Source organism: Solanum stenotomum, chromosome 9 (assembly GCF_019186545.1).
Source record: "Solanum stenotomum isolate F172 chromosome 9, ASM1918654v1, whole genome shotgun sequence".
Taxonomy (NCBI): domain Eukaryota; kingdom Viridiplantae; phylum Streptophyta; class Magnoliopsida; order Solanales; family Solanaceae; genus Solanum; species Solanum stenotomum.
The window spans coordinates 17,909,071-17,933,784 of record NC_064290.1 but is presented as its reverse complement, the minus strand read 5'-3'; the positions used below and the strand labels follow the sequence as shown (position 1 = coordinate 17,933,784).

The following is a 24,714-nucleotide window of genomic DNA, read 5'->3' as shown; positions in this document are numbered from 1 at the left end:
TTAATTAACCTTGAATCGGTAGGCCAATGGAATCCCTTTCATGAATGACTAATGAAGTATTTTAAGGCTTTGTCTTGAATCAGTAGACCAATGGTATCCCTCTCATGATGAGTCAATGAACAATTATAATGATGAACCTTGAATGGGAAGATCAATGGTATCCCTTTCATGAGGATTCCATGAGTTATTCTAATGATGTACTTTGAATTGGTAGGCTAATGGCATCCCTTTCATGTGTGTAATAATGGTAAATGAATCTGTAGGCTAATGGTATCCCTTTCATGTGTAATAAGGTTTAAAGAGAATTAACTACTCCAATTGTGAGGTGGAAGATCTCCCTATGTAAGGCCAGGTTTCTAGTTACAACCTCCTTATCCCATAACTATGTGTCCACATAGGTTATTATCTAGTGGATCAACCAAAGCAAAAATGTTACCGGTTCTACCTTAGGCAAGTTGACCAACTCTTTTCCGTGTGGGACATGACAACAGATTCTATGATTTGCTCACATGGTCTATGTCGGTTAAGGCTTATTATCACCATGAACAAGAATGTGAGTTATGTACTATGGTTACTCAAGAAGCTCTATGAAGTGTGGGTGGGGGTATGGGACTTCATCCGTGCATTGCACAAGTAGGCTTTGAGAGTGGTTATGGTGTGTTCCTTAAATGTTATAATGATTTATAAAGTGAATGTGCTTATCAAAATAAAGCCCTAAATGAGTCCAATTTGTGGACTCATCACTTATAATGATGCTATTGAGAATGTTGATATGAAGGCTAAATGTTGAGATAAATGCTTAACTTGGATTGTTGCTATATGTTCCTTTCCTTGGTATGGATTGTTAAATGTGAATGTTCCTTGTTTATAAGTGTGAACTAAGGATGACATCAAAGAATGGTAAGTATGATAATGGTGACCTAAAAGTGGTACTTAGTATAGATGGAATTATGGGATCATTATCTCTGCATTGCACAAGTATAACTTAGGGTTACTTATGAGATGGTTTTATTATGCTATAATGATCTATATGTTGAATATTCTTGTGACTGATGCTTTTTACACTAAAAGTGCATGATGATTCTCAAACTTGGTAAATGCATGCTTTTGAACTAAAATGTCCCTTTTAGCATGTTTCAAGGATTTTTATGCATGGTTATCATACTTAGTGCATTTTTGTACTAACGCATATTTTCTACATTTTTCATAAAGTTTAGGTTCCGGTTCTTAAGGTGATTCTCTATTGGTTCAAGCTTGGATCGACTATTCTTCCAGCTTGTGGTGAGTCCTTAAGATTCAAGGACGTATGAGTCACTAGTAGTTTATTTCTAGTCATTTTATGTTTTGGATTATGTTGAAGGGCTGTGACCCTATTTTTGATTCAAAGATTGTATTAGATGGATAAATTGAGACAAGTTAGACTTCCACTTGCTTTTATAAAAGACTTCGATTGTATGGATAAAAGTTTTAAATTCTGCATCATTTCTTATGTCTTATGTTCTGATATGCTAAGGGCTTGCCTGAGACCCCTTCGGTGTCAAGTACGTCGTGTCACATCTAGGGTGTTACCCTAAGTCGTGACAAACTTGGTATCAGAGCACAAGGTTTAGAATGAGTCTAGGATGATGTCTCATAAGCCACGTCTAGTAGAGTCTTGTTCATAGTGTGAAGCGCGCCATATTTGTGAATGAGAGGCTATAAGATGTTAGGAAACTACACTTCTTTCATTATTATTAAGTCGTGCCATAGAGTTTAACAATATAAAGTCCCTCTCTTAACCTTTATCTTGTGTCTTCAGGATATGAATACATGACGGGCTAACATAAATAAAATAAAGGGTAACGATGTTAATGAAGAAGCTCCTCAAGAGAATCAAGCTCCTCAAACTAATAAAGCTCCGATTAATCCTCCGGCTATGATGGATATGGAGGTTAGGTCGGCTCTTCTAATTTTGGCCCAAGCCGTGATAACTTAAGCCCAAGCTATGACGGGCCAAGACAATAGAGATATTGGGACTCATGTGAACTCCACAACTTTTAGATTGAGGGATTTTGTTAGAATGAACCCTCCCAAGTTTCTTGTTTCCAAAGTGCGTGAGGATCCTCAAGAATTTATGGATGAGGTTTATAAGAGACTTGATGCCATGGGGGTGACTTCAGTAGAAAAAGCAGAGCTAGCCGCTTACCGATTGAAGGATGTTGCTCAAGTTTGGTATACTCAATGGAAGAAAAATTGGCCGGTAGGAGTGGGTCCCATAGATTGGGACGTGTTTAAGAAAACATTTATTGATAGGTTCTTTCCCCGAGAGTTGAGGGAAGCTAATGTGGAAGAATTCATTAACCTTAGGCAAGGTAGCATGAGTGTTCAAGAGTATGACATGAAATTTACCCAACTATCCAAGTATGCTCCATCTATGGTGGCGGATCCGAGGGAAGAAATGAGTAGATTTGTGATGGGTGTGTCCGACTTAGTTGGAGAAAAATGTCGTACGACAATGCTCCATAATAACATGAATATCTCTAGGCTTATAGTGTATGCACAACAAATTGAGGAGTCCAAACTCAAGAGAAAGAATAGGGAGGTGAAAAAGGCTAGAACCGATGATGGGAATTTTTCTAATGCTAGGTCCGATGGGTAAGGTCAACAAAAGTTTAAACAAGGCTATTCCGATCAAGATTCTTCAAACACTCCTAGGTTTAACCAAGAGAAAGGNTAGAACCGATGATGGGAATTTTTCTAATGCTAGGTCCGATGGGTAAGGTCAACAAAAGTTTAAACAAGGGTATTCTGATCAAGATTCTTCAAACACTCCTAGGTTTAACCAAGAGAAAGGTAGTGCTATGGTTGTGGAAAGAGTGATCATCAAGTGAAAAATTACCCTACACTCGCGGCAAAAGGATGAGAGGCTAAGAAAGATTCTCTTAATGGCACGGTTCCCATTCCTCCAAATTATGATCGCTTCTATACACTCTAGTCTAGAGAGGAAAAAAGAGCCATTCCGGATGAAGGCACCGGTATGTTGATAATTACCTATAGATACAAATGTTTTATTAAGATCCCTATGCTATTTGTTAGATTTTGATGTTACCCTTAGTAGGGGCTTACTCCCAAGGGGGAGATGGTATGCTTAGAAAGCAAGATTGTCGAAAGTTCCGATATCCTTATCTCTTTCTTCTATTCCAATTCTTGCTTGAGACAAAAAACTCCTTGTGACTTGTATTATGATTTGGAGTCATGTGTGATTTATGTGTTTCCATGACCTCCTTATGTTATGCATGTTCTTGATGGAATTCATGTTTAGAAAGAAAATGAGTTTTCATGCTTTATGTGTTCCTCGTGTTGTTGTGTATTATGTATGAGTTGCCTATTTGACTTCGTGAGATGAATTATCGTACATGCTTTAATATACTTTTGAGAGTTTTTGCCTAATTTGCTTCATGGTATTATGTTGAGCTAGCTTTGAATTGGAGAAGGAAGTTCTTCCTATGAATTTGAGAAATGTTGAAGTTTTCATGCATAATGAGTTGTTAGATGTAATTCCTATTTCCTTGTGTTGCATTGAGTATGCTGAGATGTAGTTGATGTTGACTCCCTTGAATTGAGCATTATTTGATGTTTCATGCATTATGGGCTGTTAGTCTTGAGTCTTTAATTCCTTAAGGTGTCTAGATCATGATTCGAGGATGAGTGTTTTCAAAGAGGAGATATTGTAACACTCGAAAAACTAGTAGGTGAAACTAGAGCCTTACATGAGAGTTTTAGAGTTTGATGTGTGGGTTAGAATCGTAAAATGGCTTCCCATACGTAGGATAAGGGTTTTAGGGGTTAAACGTCAAGGTACGAATCCCCAAGGACAAACCAAGGGTCCTTGAGGAGGACCCTAAGGTCTAACCCCAAAACTGCCCAAATCAAGGAAACCACGGATGGGACCTACGGGGCGTAGGTCCATCCACGCCTTGTGGGATAGGATCGTGGGTCAAGACCCAAAGTGGGGAGCTGCAAACCACCACCTACGGACCTGCAGGATGCCCCGTAGACCCACTCACGGACCGTGGGTCCTCGGTCGTGGGTCGTGCGTGCAATCTGCCTAAGGTTCAGCCAAGGTAAGGGTAGTTTAGGTAATTCCTAATTAAATTAGTTTGTTGTGAGGTCATTTTATATTGTTTTAATAAACTTATATAAGACTTTTTAAGTCATTAACTAACTCATACACCTCATAAATCCTAAGACCCCAAGTCCATAACCAACTTTCCCCCAAAATCTTCTCTCTAGAACTTCAAGGAAGAAGAAGAAGATCAAGATAGGGTTTAAGTAGAGGCCTTTTCCACTCAATTTCGTGAGGATTTTTCATCAAGGTATGGTAGATTTTCATCTATGCGTAGCCTTTACCCATAGAGCCTCTCGAAAACCTCTAATTTCAAAACTAGAAAACCTACAAGTTAGGATTTGACTTCAATCTCATGGATTCCTTTCAAATTCATTTTAAATCATTAAATTATGTTTGTTTATGGATATATTGATGATTTTATATGATTTTTAAGATGATTTACTCAAGAATACATGAATTACCCTATTTTCCCAAATTGGATCTTAAAGTGTGGGTATTGATTGATGATTGTAGAATGCTATAGAATTATCAATGTTATGAATTGATTATTTAAATCATGTTATTTTCCATGCCTAATGTAGTAATTCTTGGTGTGTTGATTGAATGTGATCCATGGTCCTTGAAGGGTAAATTATGAGAATTTTGTATAATCATGATGATTATGTACATTCTTTGTGAATACNACAGCCTAGGCCGATAGAGATGTTAGGACTCATGTGAACCCTAATGTGAACTCCACGACTTCTAGATTGAGGGATTTTGTTAGAATGAATCCTCCCGAGTTTCTTGGTTCCAAAGTGGGAGAAGATCCTCAAGAATTTGTGGATGAGGTTTACAAGATACTTGATGCCATGGGGGTGACTTAGGTAGAAAAAGCGAAGCTAGCCGCTTACCAATTGAAGGATGTTGCTCAAGTTTGTTATACTTAATGGAAAAAAATAGGTCGGTAGGAGCGGGTCCCATAGATTGGGAGGTGTTTAAGAAAGCATTTATTGATAAGTTCTTTTCCCGAGAGTTGAGGGAAGATAAGGTGGAAAAATTCATTAACCTTAGGCAAGGTAGCATGAGTGTTCAAGAGTATGCCTTGAAATTTACACTAACTATCCAAGTATGCTCCATCTATGGTGGCGGATCTGAGGGATGAGATGAGTAGATTTGTGATGGGTGTGTCTGATTTAGTTGGAGAAGAATGTCGTACGTCAATGCTCCATGATAACATGAATATCTCTAGGCTTATAGTGTATGTACAACAAATTGAGGAGTCCAAACTCAAAAGAAAGAATATGGAGGTGAAAATGGCTAGAACCGGTGATGGAAATTTCTCTAATGTTAGGTTCGATGGGTAAGGTCAACAAAAGTTTAAATAAGGGTATTCCAGTTAAGATTCCTCAAACACTCCTAGGTTTAACCAAGAGAAAGGTAGTGGGTCTCCATTTCCTAAGTCTACTTGCACCAAATGTGGAAAGAAGCACCATGGGAAGTGCCTAGCCGGTATCGACGGGTGCTATGGTTGTGGAAAGAGTGACCATCAAGTGAAAAATTGCCCTACACTCGCGGGCAAAGGAAGAGAGGCTAAGCAAGCTTCTCTTAATGGCACGGTTCCCATTCCTCCAAATTATGGTCGCTTCTATGCACTCCGGTCTAGAGAGGAAAAAGGAGCCCTTCCAGATGAAGGCACCGGTATGTTGATAATTCTTTATAGATATAAATGTTTTAATAAGATCCCTATGCTATTTGTTAGATTTTGATGTTAGCCTTAGTAGGGTCTTGCTCCCAAAGGGGAGATGGTATGCTTAGAAAGCAAGATTGTTGAAAGTTTCGATATCCTTATCTATTTCTTCTATTCTTATTCTAGCTTGAGACAAAGAGTTCCTTGTGACTTGTTTCATGATTTGGAGTCATGTGTGATTTATGTGTTTCCATGACCTCCTTATGTTATGCATGTTCTTGATGGAATTCATGTTTAGAAAGAAAATGAGTTTTCATGCTTTATGTGTATCTCATGTTGTTGTGCATTAAGTATGAGTTGCCTATTTGACTTCATGAGATGAATTGTCGAACATGCTTTAATATGATTTTGAGAGTATTTGCCTAATTTACTTCATATTATGTTGATCATGCTTTGAGTTGGAGAAGGTAGTTTCTCCTATGAATTTGAGAAATGTTGAAGTTTTCATGCATAATGGTTTGTTAGATGTAGTTCCTACTTCCTTGTGTTGCATTGAGTATGTTGAGACGGAGCTGATGTTTCCTCCCTTGAATTGAGCATTATTTGATGTTTCATGCATGATAGGCTGCTAGTCTTGAGTCTTTAATTCCGTAAGGTGTCTAGATCGTCATTCGAGGACAAATGTTCCCAAGGGGGAGATATTATAACACTCAAAAAACTAGTAGGTGAAACTAGATCCTTACATGAGAGTTTTAGAATTTGAAGAAGAAGAAGATCAAGCTAGGGTTTGAAGTAGAGGACTTTTACACTCAATTTTGCGAGGATTCTTCATCAAGATATGGTAGATTTTCATCTATGGGTAGCCTTCACCTATAGAGCCCTTCCAAAACCCCCAATTTCAAAACTAGAAAATCTAAAAGTTAGGGTTTGACTTCAATCTCATGGATTCCTTTCAAATTCATTTTAATTCATTAAATTATGTTTGTTTATGGATATATTGATGATTTTATATGATTTTTAAGGTGATTTTCTCAAGAATACATGAATTACCCTATTTTCCCAAATTGGATCTTAAAGTGTGAGTATTGATTGATGATTGTAGAATGCTATAGAATTATCAATGTAATGAATTGATTATTTAAATCATGTTATTTTCCATGCCTAATGTAGTAATTCTTGGTGTGTTGATCGAATGTGATCCATGGTCCTTGAAGGGTAAATTATGAGAATTTTGTATAATCATGATACTTATGTACATGCTTTGTGAATACTTTGAAAGTAATGTGATTATGACTAATGTAATTGTGATGGCGTGGAAGGTTTTCCTCACCTAAATGAATCGGTAGGCTAATGACATCCCTTTCATGTGTGAATAAAAGTGATCTTGATTGATATACCTTGAATCGGTAGGCTAAGGGCATCCCTTTCTTGTGTAATTAAAAGTGATCTTGACTTAATGAACCTTGAATCGGTAGGCCAATGGCATCCCTTTCATGAATGACTAATAAAGTATTCTAAGGCTTTGTCTTGAATCAGTAGACTAATGGTATCCCTTTCATAATGAGTCAAGAACTATTATAATGATGAACCTTGAATCGGCAGACCAATGGTATCCTTTTCATGAGTATTCAATAAGCTATTCTAATGATGTACCTTGAATCGGTAGGCTAATGGCATCCTTTTCATGTGTGTAAAAATGCTAAATGAATCGGTAGGCCAGTGACATCCCTTTCATGTGTAATAATGTTAAAAGAGAATTAACTACTGCATGGGAATTTAATGCTTAGCACTGAGTGGATATTGTGAGGTGGAAGCTCTCCCTATGTAAGGCCGGGTTTCTAGTAACAACCTCCTTATCCTATAACTATGTGCCCACATAGGTTATTAGCTAGTGGATCCATCTAAGCTAAAATGTTACCGGTTCTACCTTAGACAAGTTGTAACGACCTGGAAAATGGTAGGTTGAACTAGAGCCTAAACGTGAGGGTTAACGTCAAGGGTTAAGGGAAAGGGCTAAGAGTTTTGGGTTAAGGCCATAACTAGGGGGCCAAGGCTACCTAAAAACTAGGCCTAGAAACTGCCCACCATGACCACGAGGGTCTTCACGACCCGTGGTGGCCACCATAAATCATGGTGCCACTCGTGGTTGGCAAGGCAGTGTGCCCTATTAAGGTGCCAAGCCAAGGCTCTCCTTCACGATCCATTTCACAACTCGTGGTCATGACCACAGGCTATGGGAAGGCTCGTGGGATTGCCTTGGATTTAGGGGTGATGTGTCATGTTGAAGGAGCTACTGGTCAAAGGACTACGGGTGCCACCATGGGCCGTGGTGACCTTGACGAGGCGTGAAGTGTGGTTGTGAAGATCACTTAGGTGCATGGAGGCAAGGCCTTGAAGCCTTGACACTGCCTCAAGACCACGACCTTCACCACGACTCATGGTCTTGACCACGGATCGTGGCAGGTCTCGTGGTTATGCCTTGGCCTCATGGGAGGTTGGCAAGTTGGAGGAGGCTACTGCCCATGGGACCATGGGCACCACCACGAGCCCTGGTGCCCTATACGGGCCGTATAGGTGGCCGTAATCCCTGAACAGGGCAGCCTAGTTGAAGGTCCTTTTTGTAATTTCCTAATTAATTAGTTATTGTATGGGGTCGATTTTAATTGTTTTATATCACTTGTATAAATAGTTTTAAGTCATAAAACACTTCATTTACTCCTCTATTCTTAAATACCCAAATCAAAACCCCAAAGTTCTTCCCTCTCAATATTTCTCTCTTTAGAAACCTCTATTGAAGAAGAAGAAGGAGTGGAGGCTAGGGGTGAAGATTCAAAGTGTTTCTTCTCAAATTTTTAGGAGAACTCCATTAAGGTATGGTATTCTTCATCCTTGATTAGGTTTCATTCAAGGAGCCCCTTCAAAGATGATTTCAATGTTTTCAAAATCCTCCAAAAACCTAGGGTTTTCAATCTATGCATGGGTTCAATTCCAAAACGTTTTCAAAGGTTTATATATGATGAATTATGGATGGATTTTTGAATTAATAATGAATTATGGANTCGATATCCTTATCTATTTCTTCTATTCTTATTCTAGCTTGAGACAAAGAGTTCCTTGTGACTTGTTTCATGATTTGGAGTCATGTGTGATTTATGTGTTTCCATGACCTCCTTATGTTATGCATGTTCTTGATGGAATTCATGTTTAGAAAGAAAATGAGTTTTCATGCTTTATGTGTATCTCATGTTGTTGTGCATTAAGTATGAGTTGCCTATTTGACTTCATGAGATGAATTGTCGAACATGCTTTAATATGATTTTGAGAGTATTTGCCTAATTTACTTCATATTATGTTGATCATGCTTTGAGTTGGAGAAGGTAGTTTCTCCTATGAATTTGAGAAATGTTGAAGTTTTCATGCATAATGGTTTGTTAGATGTAGTTCCTACTTCCTTGTGTTGCATTGAGTATGTTGAGACGGAGCTGATGTTTCCTCCCTTGAATTGAGCATTATTTGATGTTTCATGCATGATAGGCTGCTAGTCTTGAGTCTTTAATTCCGTAAGGTGTCTAGATCGTCATTCGAGGACAAATGTTCCCAAGGGGGAGATATTATAACACTCAAAAAACTAGTAGGTGAAACTAGATCCTTACATGAGAGTTTTAGAATTTGAAGAAGAAGAAGATCAAGCTAGGGTTTGAAGTAGAGGACTTTTACACTCAATTTTGCGAGGATTCTTCATCAAGATATGGTAGATTTTCATCTATGGGTAGCCTTCACCTATAGAGCCCTTCCAAAACCCCCAATTTCAAAACTAGAAAATCTAAAAGTTAGGGTTTGACTTCAATCTCATGGATTCCTTTCAAATTCATTTTAATTCATTAAATTATGTTTGTTTATGGATATATTGATGATTTTATATGATTTTTAAGGTGATTTTCTCAAGAATACATGAATTACCCTATTTTCCCAAATTGGATCTTAAAGTGTGAGTATTGATTGATGATTGTAGAATGCTATAGAATTATCAATGTAATGAATTGATTATTTAAATCATGTTATTTTCCATGCCTAATGTAGTAATTCTTGGTGTGTTGATCGAATGTGATCCATGGTCCTTGAAGGGTAAATTATGAGAATTTTGTATAATCATGATACTTATGTACATGCTTTGTGAATACTTTGAAAGTAATGTGATTATGACTAATGTAATTGTGATGGCGTGGAAGGTTTTCCTCACCTAAATGAATCAGTAGGCCAATGGCATCCCTTTCATGTGTGAATAAAAGTGTTCTTGATTGATATACCTTGAATCGGTAGGCTAAGGGCATCCCTTTCTTGTGTAATTAAAATTTACCTTGACTTAATGAACCTTGAATCAGTAGGACAATGGAATCCCTTTCATGAATGACTAATGAATTATTCCAAGGCTTTGTCTTGAATCGGTAGACCAATGGTATCCCTTCCATGATGAGTCAATGAACTATTATATTGATGAACCTTGAATCAGTAGACCAATGGTATTCCTTTCATGAGGATTCAATGAACTATTCTAAAGATGTACCTTAGAAGGTCGGGCAACATAACATCTAAAATACTATGACTGGACCCTTAAGGTCATAACCTAAATATCGGTAACTCATATAGACGAAGGTAGACAAGTCAAAGATAATAAGGTAATATCTAGCCGACAAGGCTACAATGAAGATATACACACCTACATACATATCTATACATGCCATACCTATGTGGTTGGAAACTGGAAGCTGCAGAAAGAAACCCAGAATATTGTGTCCACAATAGTCTCTATGAGTGACACAAGCACTAGTTGGGACAAGGCCCTGATTATACACAAACTGTACAATAAAAGTAACACCCTATGAAGGCTCCAGGAAGAAGTGGAGCTTACCAACTCACAGCTGAACCCCGAATCCTAGTAGAGGAGTCAATCAGAATCCCTACCTGGACCTACATGCACGAAACAAAAATGCGTCCCCAGGCAACGGGACGTCAGTACGAATAAAAGTGTACTGGTATGTAAGGCAGAAAATAGAATAATAAATAGTTGTTGTAAAAGGGTAATAAATATACCACTTGAAATAGAAACTCTGATAGCCTCCATGGCTGACATCCTACCTTATATAAATTAAATATGCATGGTATGCTCGCATAATCGTTTGTCGTGAATACATATATAGAGATGCAAATGCATGTCATACCCAACCAAGTGCTAGCAATGGTGGTGCCTTCCGGTAGCGAACCGACATCATATTCGCCTACTTGTGGCCATCTATGTCTCATACGTATAAATATAGGCAATAGGCCCCATACCTTCCGATTATAGCTTAGAAGTAGAATGCATAGATGCAATGTCATGGATTCGTAATGCATTTGTTACTTGAATCATGTTTCCAATCTTGGCTCGTTGGTACTCTTGTCCTAATAATCTCGTAATCACTTTCATATCACATGTAAATATCTCGTAGAACATCATATACTTGTAGATTAAACTGGAACACTTAACTTGGATTTAGAAAAGCAACTTAAATTTGAGGATGTTCATAAAGAGCTTAAAATTCTTCACTTAGTATCTATAAATGTTTCCTTAGTAGTTTGTAAAAGAAAGTATTTCAGAAAAATCCATACTATAGTAGTTTAAACATACGATTTGCGTTTAACAGTTTTGGAGATCAACGTTTTATTTTAAATTTTCAAAAAAAATATAATTTAGCAAAGAAGGAGAACTGATTTCATATTGATATTGTTCATCGCTAATCTTCTTAAGTTACTACACCTAAAGAAGAATAATAATTTGTACACATGGACCTATAGTCAAGAAAATCAACAAAATGACATAAAGACGCCAAATACCCTATCTAACCGAAGGAGTGGAATAGCAACATAATGGAGGCACAAAAATACACCAGTTGTAATATCAATGCATTTCACCAAAGGTCTTTCTAGTAATAGAGTAGTAAAACAGTATTTGACGATTTAGGATTCCAAAATTCGTGCTCAAAGGAAGTACAATGCTTAGCCTTAACATACCTCAATTCTGGGTCTTGTTGTATCAATATGGATAGCACCCCTTTCTTACACTATGTAATCTACAGAAAATCATATCACACAACCATTACAAGAAAAATATTAACACGGCAGGGTCAAAGTAGCAATTAGGATCTTACTAGCAGAGTAATTAGCTCGCCAGACCCTTTTTAAATGTATGCTTCATTACCTTCTCTTCTCCAAATTACAACCGCAAATTAATGACATAACATACATTTTTGCAGCAGCTATTAACAAGTGGAGGCCTACGCGATAGTCAACAACAACCAAATAGTGTATGCCTGCACAACAATTAAAACTCGGCGTATCGCCATACTCCTCTTTTCCAACCCAAAATGACCATAACCAAATCCTAACCACAAGTATTCAAACCATTAAAGACATAAAAAAATATGTATAATACAGTCCTATAATTGTTCAATATAACCATAATAACTTGAATTCACCGCTTCCAATCATCATCCTATATGTTTGTCCAATAATTATATTTGGAGTCTTGTCTTTCTCTTCATATGCAATAAGAGCTTATAAGGACAAAACCTAAACTTAAAATTGATGGAGCTTGCAGTACATTAACATGTCTTGTCAATAACAAACAGTCTCCTTAAACGCAAGACGTTGAACCAAGAAGAAACAATTTAAAAATTGCAATGCAATAATAGAACCAACGTTACACTAATTTATGTTACAATTAAATATCCATCTATATTTCTTGTTCTCTTCCAGGCTCATATCATCAAGAATCACACACATATAAAGCATTTCCAAAAAAATTCCAGTAGCAACAATATCAGAAAATACTTCAAAACAGCCCAACATCACGTAACTATCCAAATACGATTTTTCCAGCCGTCTATTTGTGTTCTTGCTTATATAGCATAGCTATAACTTGGACTCACTCAATAAGATGAAGGGTGAGAATTATTACCTCCAAACAACAGCAACACAACATAAAAAACGAGACTCTTTCACCATGAAGAATGCTTCAAATCACAACCAACGAGGAGGAAAAAAATAACACAATCTCTATGAACGTTCCGAGGGTGAAACCACGTTGAAATATTGTAGATCTTTTCTTGGATAATAGGTGAACCTTTAGAGAGGATTTAGGACTGTTTTATTCTTATTTTGGTCGAAATTAATGAGATAAAACGAAGGGAAATCTGATCTTATAAAGCTTAACCGACATATGGGCTAGGGACCCACCTTCACGTGCCTTCTTGTGCAGTCTCACTAAAATCTGAATATCTCTCAATTCTGAAGTCGTATGGACAAATGATTTAGTGCATTAGAAAGTAAACTCGTAGACCTTCGATTTAATATACTGGGGTTCTTCTAAAGCTTTATAGATATGGACAAAAGCTCCGAGACATTTTACCCAATTTTCAGAAAATTTATCAAAGAAACTTACTCTAACTTTTTCCAACTTTTTATTTCTCAATTTGCTTGACTTCAAAACTTAACTTACGATCATTGGGCAACTATATCACCTTATAAAACATCCTTATTAGCATATAAGACACTCTTTGTCTTATCCCCAAAGGTACTGATTAACTTAAGCGTTCAGAACGGGCAAGGTGTTAAAATAGACATTCTTTAACTAGAACTTGTTTAAGGGCATCCTTGTCCCATAACATTAGTCCAATTCTTTCATTTTTACCACCCCTATGCACACTTATTCTTCTAACATGATACAACAAGTCATATAAACCTCTTACACTCATGCAATGATACGCATACTATGCGGAAGAACCATAAGGTCTTACAATCTCCCCTCCTTAAGAACATTCGTCCGCGAATGGATTCAAACAATCTCTTGGTTGTATTCCTTGCTGCTATTGTGCTATTTGCAAGGCTATATTTGCTATGTTCGCAATTCTTAAATCCAGTTATGAAAATCCACTTATAAGGCTTCATATATCTAGCTCGTGACAAGCCATATAAACTACATTTTTTGGTATTTAAAATCCAATTAAGTTTGTGTACACGAATAATTGTCAATTATTGAAAAACAACTCAGCTTAAGTCGTCAATAGTTGTGGGTAATTCTTCCTTATTTCCTACTCAGCTTCTCAAGTTATTTCCTCAACGTTGTTATTCCACCATAACACTTTCATAGAAACCACTTCTTTAGTCCAAATCTTTCTTACCTGCCAAACCAAAATAGCCACTAACACCTTAGCATAAAACAAGTCTGTAAAGACAAGAATATCCTCAACGGGCATAATTCAAAGCATTTTCGATGCACTTCTATAAACTAGATACATGGAACACCGGATGAACTGCTTTAAATTATGAAGGGAAATCAATCTCGTAAGCCACCCTACCAATCCTCCGAATAATATTATATGGCCCTACATTCCTTGGACTCAACTTTTCTTTCTTGACTAATTGCATGAAACCCTTTATAGGCCATACTTTAAAGAAAAACCAATCTTCTACATAAAACTCTAAGTCTCGTAGTCAAACATCTGCATAAGACTTCTGACTACTCTATGATAGCTACAACCGATCTCTACTAAGCTTTACCTTATCCATAACTTGTTAGATTAGATCATGGCCTAGCAACTCTACTTCCCTAATCTTGAACCAATAAATTGGTGACCTGCACTTCTTCTATATAGTGCTTCTTAAGGAGCTATTTGAATACTTACTTGGAAGTTGTTATTATAAGGAAGCTCAACCAGCAACACATGATCATACCAGTTTCCACGAAAATCTAGCACACATACCCATAACATGTCCTTGAGCATTTAGATTATACGTTTGGCTTGGCCATCAATCTGAAGATGAAAATCCGTACTAGGATTAAATTGAGTCCCTAAACCCTTCAACAAGGATCTCTGTATTGTGCTATAAAATGTGTCCATCTATTTGAAGTAATCTATACTGAGACATAATTGAGTATGAATAACTCTCTAATGTACATCCCAACATATTCCACCAGAAGGTAGTCCCGACTAGATAGAAATGGACTGATTTCGTCAACCTGTGAATAATCACCCAAATGGAATTTGATCTTCCCTCGCGAATGCGGAAAACATGTGACAAAATTCACATTTATCTCCTTCCACTTCCACAATGGAATAACTATCTCCTGAGTTAGCAAACTAAGCTTCTGATGCTCTACCTCTCCCTATTGACAACATATCTCCTTAATACCATGACACATTTTCATGGTTCCTATGTGAACAGAGAAACGAGAATGGTTCGCATGTCCCATATTTTTCAATAGAAGCCATGTGGCATTCAGAACATATAACTGATCTCTGAATCTGAAGAATGTCTCTCCTGCTCTATCAAAGGTGAATTTTTTATTTTTTTTTGCTGCTAAGCCTTGCCTCTGAGCTGATCTAAGCTAGGATCTTCACTTTGTCAAGCCTTAACCTCTACAAATATAGATGATATTACCCAGTCCTGAACTGTGACTCTAGTATCATTGGAGTTTTAAAATATAGCCCTAAACCAGCTAGCTGATGGAGCTCTTAGGCCATCTCCTGGTTCTCAGTTCCCAAAGGTGATAAACTACCCATAGAATTATGGCTGAGGGCATCCACTACTATATTTTACTTTCCTTGGATGATATAAGATATCCACTTCAATAACTTTCAGTGATTCATTCCATCTGCGCTACTGTAGAATTACCTTTTTCAGTCTAAAAATATATTGGGGGCTCTTAGGATCTGTATAAATATCAACATTAAAGACATTCAAGTAATGCCTCAAAATCCTCAAGGAATGAATAATTCCAGTCAACTCTAAATCGTAAGTCGAGTAGTTCTTTACATTCTTCATTAACTATCATGAAGCATAAGCAATTACATTTCTTTAATGTTTCAAAACATAAACCAGCCTAATTCTTGAAGCATAATAATACATTACATTGCCCTCTTGACCGTTATGTAGGGTCGGAACTAGTGTTGAAGTCATTTGATATCTCAGCTCTTGGAATCTCCTTTCATAGGCTATTGTCCACTGAAACTTAACTTCTTTTTAAGTCAACTTTGTTAGGGGTGCTGAAAGTGGAGAAAAAGAAAATCCTTCCACTAAACTTATATAATACTCCACTAACCCTCAGAAAGATTTGAACTTCCACCATGTTCATAGGCCTAGGCAAAGTCTTCACGACCTCAGTCTTCTGTAAGTATACCTGAATACCAACATCTAATACAATATGGCCCCGACAAAAAAACCATTAAATACAATCAGAACTCATACTTTGAGAATTTAGCTTACAACCTCTAACCTTGGGGTAACTGAAGCACTACTTAGTGATGATCTCTATGATTTGCCTCTGAATGAAATGTACCAGAATATCATTAACTAATACAATTACGAACAAGTATAGAATGACATTGATATACTATTCATCAGGTTCATAAATATTGTTGGGCTATTCGCCAATCTGAAAGACATTACAGGAAACTCAAAATGGCCATATCTAATCCTGAAAGTTGTCTTTGAAACATTACTCTCTCGAACAAGTACCTAGTGGTACCCTAAACGTAAATCAATCTTTGGAAGCATCCAACATCATATAGTTGATGGAAAAAACCCATCAATCCTTTGTAGTGGATATTTGTTCTTTATAGTCACCTTATTCAGTTTTTTTGTAGTCTATACACTTCTACAATGATTCATAATTCTTCCGAACAAATAACATTAGTGCACCGCTTAGTGATGCACTAGTCCAGTTAAAGCTCTTATCTAATATATACTTCAATTTTGCTAGTGCAATTCTAAATGGGGACATTGATATCGGTAGAGCATCTCGTAATGTATCAGTAGAAAAATTTGTCGCTTGTTCCATGGAAATAGCAAGAAGCTCACCTGGAAATACACCTAGAAACTCATTGCCCACTATAATAACTGAAAAGTCTAGGTCTTAACATCAATATCTTAAACTCACTCAGAAAATATGATAAGTACAACCATTGGCAAACATTTCCTTGCCTAAAGATTGCAAATAAACTTGCCTTTTGGCATTGCACCATTAGCCTTTCATTCTCATACTACTTCCCCTGGGGACTGAAATCTAACAGTCTTCTCTTGATAGTCGACATCGACATAATAAGGTTTCCATCAATCCATGCCCATATCAAAAACAAATTCGAGCATCTCTAGCCCTATCACGTCTAAAAATTTTTGATGACAAACAACCTCTACTGTAGAACCTCGATAAATCCTCTTGAGTGTGTGTGAAACACAAAGCACGATTCAGATTTCGTACGTACTTGCAACTCAGCTTTATAGCACGATCTATAAATTGAAAGAAATGTACCCAGTCCTAAATGCCCTATAGCCTCTTGATTCTAAGTGTGGTGCACAATACACCCATAAACAAGAATCTACAAGACACGACTTGTGGGCTCCCTGGGACACGACCTGCTTTGATACCAAGTTTGTCACGCCCCAAACTAGAGAAGGCGTGACTGGCATTCGACACCTTAAGCAATCGAGTTTGCCACATAAACATACCAACTGACTCAACCGAGGGCTTATAAGGTCGGGTAGCATAACATCTAAACTACTATGACTGGACCCTTAAGGTCATAACCTGAATATCGGTAACTCATATAGACGAAGGTAGACAAGCCAAAGATAATAAGGTACTAGCTAGCCGACAAGGCTACAATGAAGATATACACACCTACATAAATATCTATACATGCCAAGAAAATGTGGTTGGAGACTGGAAACTGCAGAAAGAAACCCAGAATATTGTGTCCATAATAGCCTCTATGAGTGACATAAGCACTGGTCGAGATAAGGCCCCGATTATACCCAAACTGTACAACAAAAGTAACACCTTATGAAAGCTCCAAGAAGAAGTGGAGCTTACCAACTCACAGATGAACCCCGAATCCTAGTAAAGGGGTCAATCAGAATCCCTACCTGGACCTGCACGCACGAAACAAAAAAGCGTCCCCAAGCAACTGGACATCAGTACGAATAAAAGTTTACTGGTATGTAAGGCAGAAAATAGAATAATAAATAGTTGTTGTAAAAGGGTAATAAACATACCACTTGAAATAGAAACTCTGATAGCCTCCATGGCTGACATCCTATCTTATATAAATTAAATATACATGGTATGCTCGCATAATCGTATATCGTGAATACATAAATAGAGATGCAAATGCATGTCATACCCAACCAAGTGCTAGCAATGGTGGTGCCTTCCGGTAGCGAACCGACATCATATTCGCCTACTTGTGGCCATCTATGTCTCATACGTATAAATATAGGCAATAGGCCCCATACCTTCCGATTATAGCTCGGAAGTAGAATGCATAGATGCAATGTCATGGATTCGTAATGCATTTGTTACTTGAATCATGTTTCCAATCTTGGCTCGTTGGTACTCTTGTCCTAATAATCTCGTAATCACTTTCATATCACATGTAAATATCTCGTAGAACATCATATACTTGTAGATTAAACTGGAACACTTAACTTGGATTTAGAAAAGCAACTTAAATTTGAGGATGTTCATAAAGAGCTTAAAATTCTTCACTTAGTATCTATAAATGTTTCCTTAGTAGTTTGTAAAAGAAAGTATTTCAGAAAAATCCGTACTATAGTAGTTTAAACATACGATTTGCCTTTAACAGTTTTGGAGATCAATATTTTATTTTAAATGTTTACAAAAAAAATATAATTTAGCAAGGAAGGAGGACTGATTTCATATTGATATTGTTCATCGCTAATCTTCTTCAGTTACTACACCTAAAGAATAATAATAATTTGTACACATGGACCTATAGTCAAGAAAATCAACAAAATGACATAAAGACGCCAAATACCCTATCTAACCGAACGAGTGGAATAGAAACATAATGGAGGCACAAAAATACACCAGCTGCAATATCAATGCATTTCACCAAAGGTCTTTCTAGTAATAGAGTAGTAAAACAGTATTTGACGATTTAGGATTCCAAAATTCGTACTCAAAGGAAGTACAATGCTTAGCGTTAACATACCTCAATTCTGGGTCTTGTTGTATCAATATGGATAGTACCACTTCCTTACAGTATGTAATCTACAGAAAATCATGTCACACAACTATTACAGGAAGAGTATTAACACGGCAGGGTCAAAGTAGCAATTTAGATCTTACTAGCAGAGTAATTAGCTTGCTAGACCCTTTTTAAATGTATGCTTCATTACCTTCTCTTCTCCAAATTACAACCGCAATTTAATGAGATAACATACATTTTTGTAGCAGCTATTAACAAGTGGAGGCTTACACGATAGTCAACAAGAACCAAATAGAGTATGCCTGCACAACAATTAAAACTCGGCATATCGCCACACCTCTCTTTTCCAACCCAAAATAACCATAACCAAATCCTAACCACGAGTATTCAAACCATTAAATCCATAAAAAATATGTATAATACAGTCCTATAATTGTTCAATATAACCATAATAACTTGAACTCGCCGCTTCCAATCATCATCTTATACATTCGTCCAATAATTACATTTGGAGTCATGTCTTTCTCTTCATATGCAATAAGAGCTTAAAAGGACAAAACCTAAATTAAACTTGATGGAGCTTGCAGTACATTAACATGTCTTGTCAATAACAAACAATCTCCTTAAACGCAAGACGTTGAACCAAGAAGAAACAATTTTAAAATTGCAATGCAATAATAGAACCAACGTTACACTAATTTATGTTACAATTAAATATTCATATATACTTCTTCTTCTCTTCCAGACTCATATCAACAAGAACCACATATATATAAAGTATTTCCAAAAATATTCCAGCAACAACAATATCAAAAAATACTTCAAAACAGCCCAACATCACGTAATTATCCAAATACAATTTTTCCAGTTGTCTATTCGTGTTCTTGCTTATATAGCATAGCTATAATTGGACTCACTCAATAAGATGAAGGGTGAGAATTATTACCTCCAAACAGTAGCAACACAACATAAAAAATGAGACTCCTTCACCATGAAGTATCCTTCAAATCACAACCAACGAGGAGGAAAGAAATAACACAATCTCTATGAATGTTTCGAGGGTGAAACCAAGTTGAAATATTGTAGATCTTTGCTTGGATAATAGGTGAACCTTTAGAGAGGTTTTAGGACTGTTTTATTCTTATTTTGGTCGAAATTAATGAGATAAAATGAAGGAAAATCTGATCTTATAAAGCTAAACCGACATATGGGCTAGGGACCCACCTTCACATGCTTGCTTGTGCAGTCTCACTAAAATCTGAATATCTCTCAATTCTGAAGTCGTATGGATAAATGATTTAGTGCATTGAAAAGTAGACTCGTAGACCTTAGATTTAAAATAGTGGGGTTCTTCTAAAGCTTTATAGATTGGGAGAAATGCTCCGAGACATTTTACCCAAGTTTCAGAAAATTTATCAAAGAAACTTACTCTAACTTTTTCCAACATTTTATTTCTCAACTTGCTTGACTTAAAAACTTAACTTATGATCATTGGGCAACTATATCACCTAATAAAACATCCTTATTAGTGTATAAGACACTCTTTGTCTTATCCCCAAAGGTACCGATTAACTTAAGCGTTCTGAACAGGCGAGGTGTTAAAATAGACATTCTTTAACTCGAACTTGTTTAAGGGCATCCTTGACCCATAACGTTAGTCTAATTCTTTCATTTTTACCTCCCTTATGCAAATTTATTCTTCTAACGTGATACACCAAGTCATATAAACCTCATACACTCATGCAATGATACGCATACTATGCGGAAGAACCATAGGGTCTCACATCTTGGTAATTCAAGGTAAATCAATGACTTTTAGTTGCTATATAGTGTGTGGTATGCATTACTTTGTGATTACAATATGTTAAATACCATTTTATGTCAGATTTAATGACTTAGAATAGGTATTTATCTTCTTTTATTCTACCAGTAAGAGTTGTTAGGCAGAATGAAAGATAAAGATTAGATCTTTACCCATGTTGTGTTTGTTTGGGTGGATCTTTACCCAATTGAAAAAAAATTATGCGTGCTCTCGAATATCTATTATTTTTATGAAAAGAAATTTAAGAGTAAAGGAAAGGAAATTGAAGATTACATGATGGGGAATTGAACCCTCACCAATTCCTCTGAAACATCTATTCGATAGTTTAAATAACAATACAAAATAAAAAAGAAAATGAAAAGAAATGGTCAACCAATTATTGTTTTAACTGACAATAGCCCAGTTTTCAACTAATAGCTGACAATGGACCAAACTTTGGTACCCACTCTTATATTTCTTATCCCACACTTAAAATTTTGAATTTTTTTTTATAGTTATTTTGTTAAATTTATCATCTCATCAAATTAATATAGAATAAATAATCATTTTTCTGTCTTCATTTGATTTTGTGTATAATAGTGTGGATACATTGTTTATTAATCATATACATACTANATATATATATATATATATATATATATATATATATATATATATATATATATATATTATATAATAATGTATATGGATGTTTGTACATCTTTTATATATAGTTATACATTTCTTACATATAGTTATACATCATATATGCATAATTATACATGATTTATACAATATAAATACATTACATATACATGCGGTCATTATCTGGGAAAAAAATTATTGTTTGGTATATTTGTGTAAGAAACCCTAACATAGATTATCATTTAAATTATATACATTAGAATAAATAAGCCTTACAACCTCAAACATATTCTAATTGAGATCGATGTGTATAACTAAATGAAATAATTCATTTTATGTGGTTAACATAATATTTGAGAGTGCACACACAAGTTTTGATAATTTTAATTATATTATCATGTGTTTAGGTGCTCAATTTAAACAGATGGTAGATAGCGTAACTAAATTAAATTTACAAGTTTGTGCGCATCTCAAATATTCCACCTATTATCTCCAACCACTATATTTGTAGTAACTTTGCCTACCAAGTTTTAGTTAAATGTAAATTTATCATCTATCTTTATTAGAGTTTGAGGTTTGATCTCCCATGATTTCACCCACTTCATTCATTGTTGGACCGAAATAATATATTTAAAATAATGATTTTGAATGACTCTTATGGATATAGTTCTAATGTATTTGTATTTTTTAAAATTAGATATGGTCGATTACAAGTCCGTAAAAGTTGTTTGGGTAGGAGAGGAGGTGGTAGCAGCAAAGGTGGTAAGCCAGAAATGACAATGAATGATGTGTTTTGTTATTTGAAGAAAATTAAGGACATGTTTCCAGACAGAAGGGAGAAGTATCACATGTTCCTTGTTCTTATGAATGACTTTAGGAAAAAAAGGTTTGTTATTATAATTTTCCTATTGACATAATCCTCATTAATTTTTATTCTGATTTATGTGGGACTAAATTTTTGATATTCCTCATAGAATTGATATGGTTGGTTTCATAGCAAAAACGAAAGGATTGTTTAAAGGATATCCTAGTTTGCTCCTGGGATTAAATCCTTTCTTGTCCAGGGCTATGAAATAATCCTCAGTGATGAAGACAAGATAAATTTTGAAGGAGCAGTCAGCTTGATAACCCAGATAAAGGTTACATTTTTGTTATCTTATGATTTTAATTACAGAAGATTTGCTTTTTGTTTTCTTTACAAACCTTTAGTACTAACTTACAACTTCTTGCAGACATGTTTAGGAAATGGCCATGAGTACAATACTTCCTAGATATTCTATTCATGTGCGAGAAGGAGCGCGAGGATGTAAAAGAGTTGTATCGTAAGGTCATAAAACATTTTAAATTTGGATACATAGATATTATAGACAACTTTCATGTTCTTATTTGTTACTAAGTCTTATTTTCTTTTAAATCTAGGTTGTCGTACTTCTCAATGACCATCCAGATCTGCTAGACGAGTTTGCTAAATTCTTGTCAGTTTCATCCACCGCCAAACCATTGTTCAATGTGGACGAGGATAAAACATCGATGAACTGAAATATCTATCATGCTCTTTGGGTCAAATTTACAATGTTGCTACATGGATTTAGTAGAATAAAATATTTCAAATTGTTTAAGTGAAAACTTAGATTGTTTTATTTAATAAGTCATCATTTCTTTTTATATTGTCCTACATCATTTACTTGATACTAAATCTTGATCATACGTGACGTATTTAAAGTTTTCAACGCTGTCCTGAGTAAAGTTCTTGTTCTCCAGATTTAGCAAAACTCACACCTGAAAGTTACAAAAAGAGTTAATAAAATCTTTTATGATATTTAATGATATTCTTTCATTTGAAAAATTCTTAATTGTACATCAAGTTTGGAAGTAATAAACCTTTTACGATATTTAATGTTATTCTTTCATTTGACCAATTCTTAATTGTCCATCAAGTTTGGAAGTTGATCAATGATCATATGATTAATTCAAATTTTCTTATAATTTTAATTACTCAAATAATTTTAATTATGATGAGAAAGACAATGATAGAACAATGAATATCAGTCTATGATCATATAAGTAAATGCATGGGATGTCGGTGGTCTTCTAGAGGATTGACTCTAAGTAAGGGCAATACATTATTTTAATTAATACTTCTAAATTTTTTACTATTTTAAAATATTTTTTGTCTTTCCTTGTAGATATTTTAATAAATATGATGTTTTATCATTTTACAAAAAACTAAGGAAATTATGGTGTAAATTATTAAGAAAATTATGTGCAGATCACAAAAGAATGCACACACTAGGGTCCAAATTGCAAAAACTCCAAAAAAATCAAGTAGTATAACTTCAAAATTCAAATATCTAACCTCGCTTTACCATCTTGTTGATATAAAGTCGTTACATCTAATTTTATAAATAAATTAAAAGGATAATTTTTTTAAAAATAATGTGAAAATAATCATTGTTGATGGAAAGTCTCTTTTATTGTTATAGATGAAACAACTTATAACTTGTATATAATAAATTTACAATGAGGATCATAGATTTGAAATTTAAATATACAATCATTTTAGTATTTTATCACGGATTTGTAACGACCAATGCTGAAATAATATGGGCCAAAAAACTTTCTAGGTAGAGATTTAAATATTTTAGGCTAGGTCAACCTCAGACGAAATATAGGCTAGGTGACGTCTAAGGTCATCTAGAAATGGGTGGATTGTGTAATGACCCTAAAGGTCATTTTTGGAAATTTTCATAAAATGACCGTTTTACCCCTCCCGATAGTTGCCCCGAGTCCTAATTGTTGTATTTTCGAAGTTGGTTTGAAGGAAAATTGATGAAAAGTTGAGTTTTTGGAAAGTTGAGTTTTTAAGAGTTAAAGTTTGGTTAAAAGTGCTATTTCGAGTCATTTGGAGTTTCGAGACTCGAATCGGATTTCCGTCGATTCCAGCAGTTTTAGAATGTCGAAACGGGTCTATGAGAATTTACGGAGTCGAATTTGGAGTTAAAACGAAGATTTGAGGTCCTAAGTTGCTAAAATTGTGAAATTTTGATCAAGAGTTGACTTTGGTCAACAAACGAGGTTCCGGTGCTCGAAATGGAATTCCGAGGGCACCGTTGGATTCAGGGGGTGATTCTAAGTCTAGAATGAGTCTTGGTTGAATTTTTAGAGGCCCCGAGTGCGTTTCGAGTTTTTGAGCCTAAAGTTAGTTTCTTGACGCCTTATCGGATACCGGGTCAAGGAGACCTCGAATTCAAATTCCGACGATTTCATTGAGTCCGAAATGTCATTTTCAAGCTAGTAGCATATTTGGTTTGTGTTCGGGAAGTGCCAAATGAGTTTTGGGTGAGCTTTTAAGCTTCTTGGATGCTTTGACACTATTTCAGCAAATTGTGGCAACTAAAGGGTTCATTATTAGTTTTAAAGGTCGAAAAATTATTCCGAAGGTTCT

General features: G+C 35.7%; 1 protein-coding gene and 1 pseudogene across 1 annotated transcript; both read left to right on the top strand.

Annotated features, from left to right (window-relative positions):
- The first annotated feature begins 1,984 nt into the window (after window positions 1–1,984).
- On the top strand, window positions 1,985–8,126 carry LOC125877324 (uncharacterized). Its single transcript, XM_049558653.1, has 3 exons — window positions 1,985–2,211; window positions 5,511–5,788; window positions 8,008–8,126. The coding sequence occupies exons 1-3, from the start codon at window positions 1,985–1,987 to the stop codon at window positions 8,124–8,126; spliced, it is 624 nt and encodes a 207-aa protein (XP_049414610.1).
- Window positions 8,127–8,214: 88 nt separating this feature from the next.
- Window positions 8,215–22,808, top strand: LOC125877322 (paired amphipathic helix protein Sin3-like 5; annotated as a pseudogene).
- The last annotated feature ends 1,906 nt before the right edge of the window (window positions 22,809–24,714 follow it).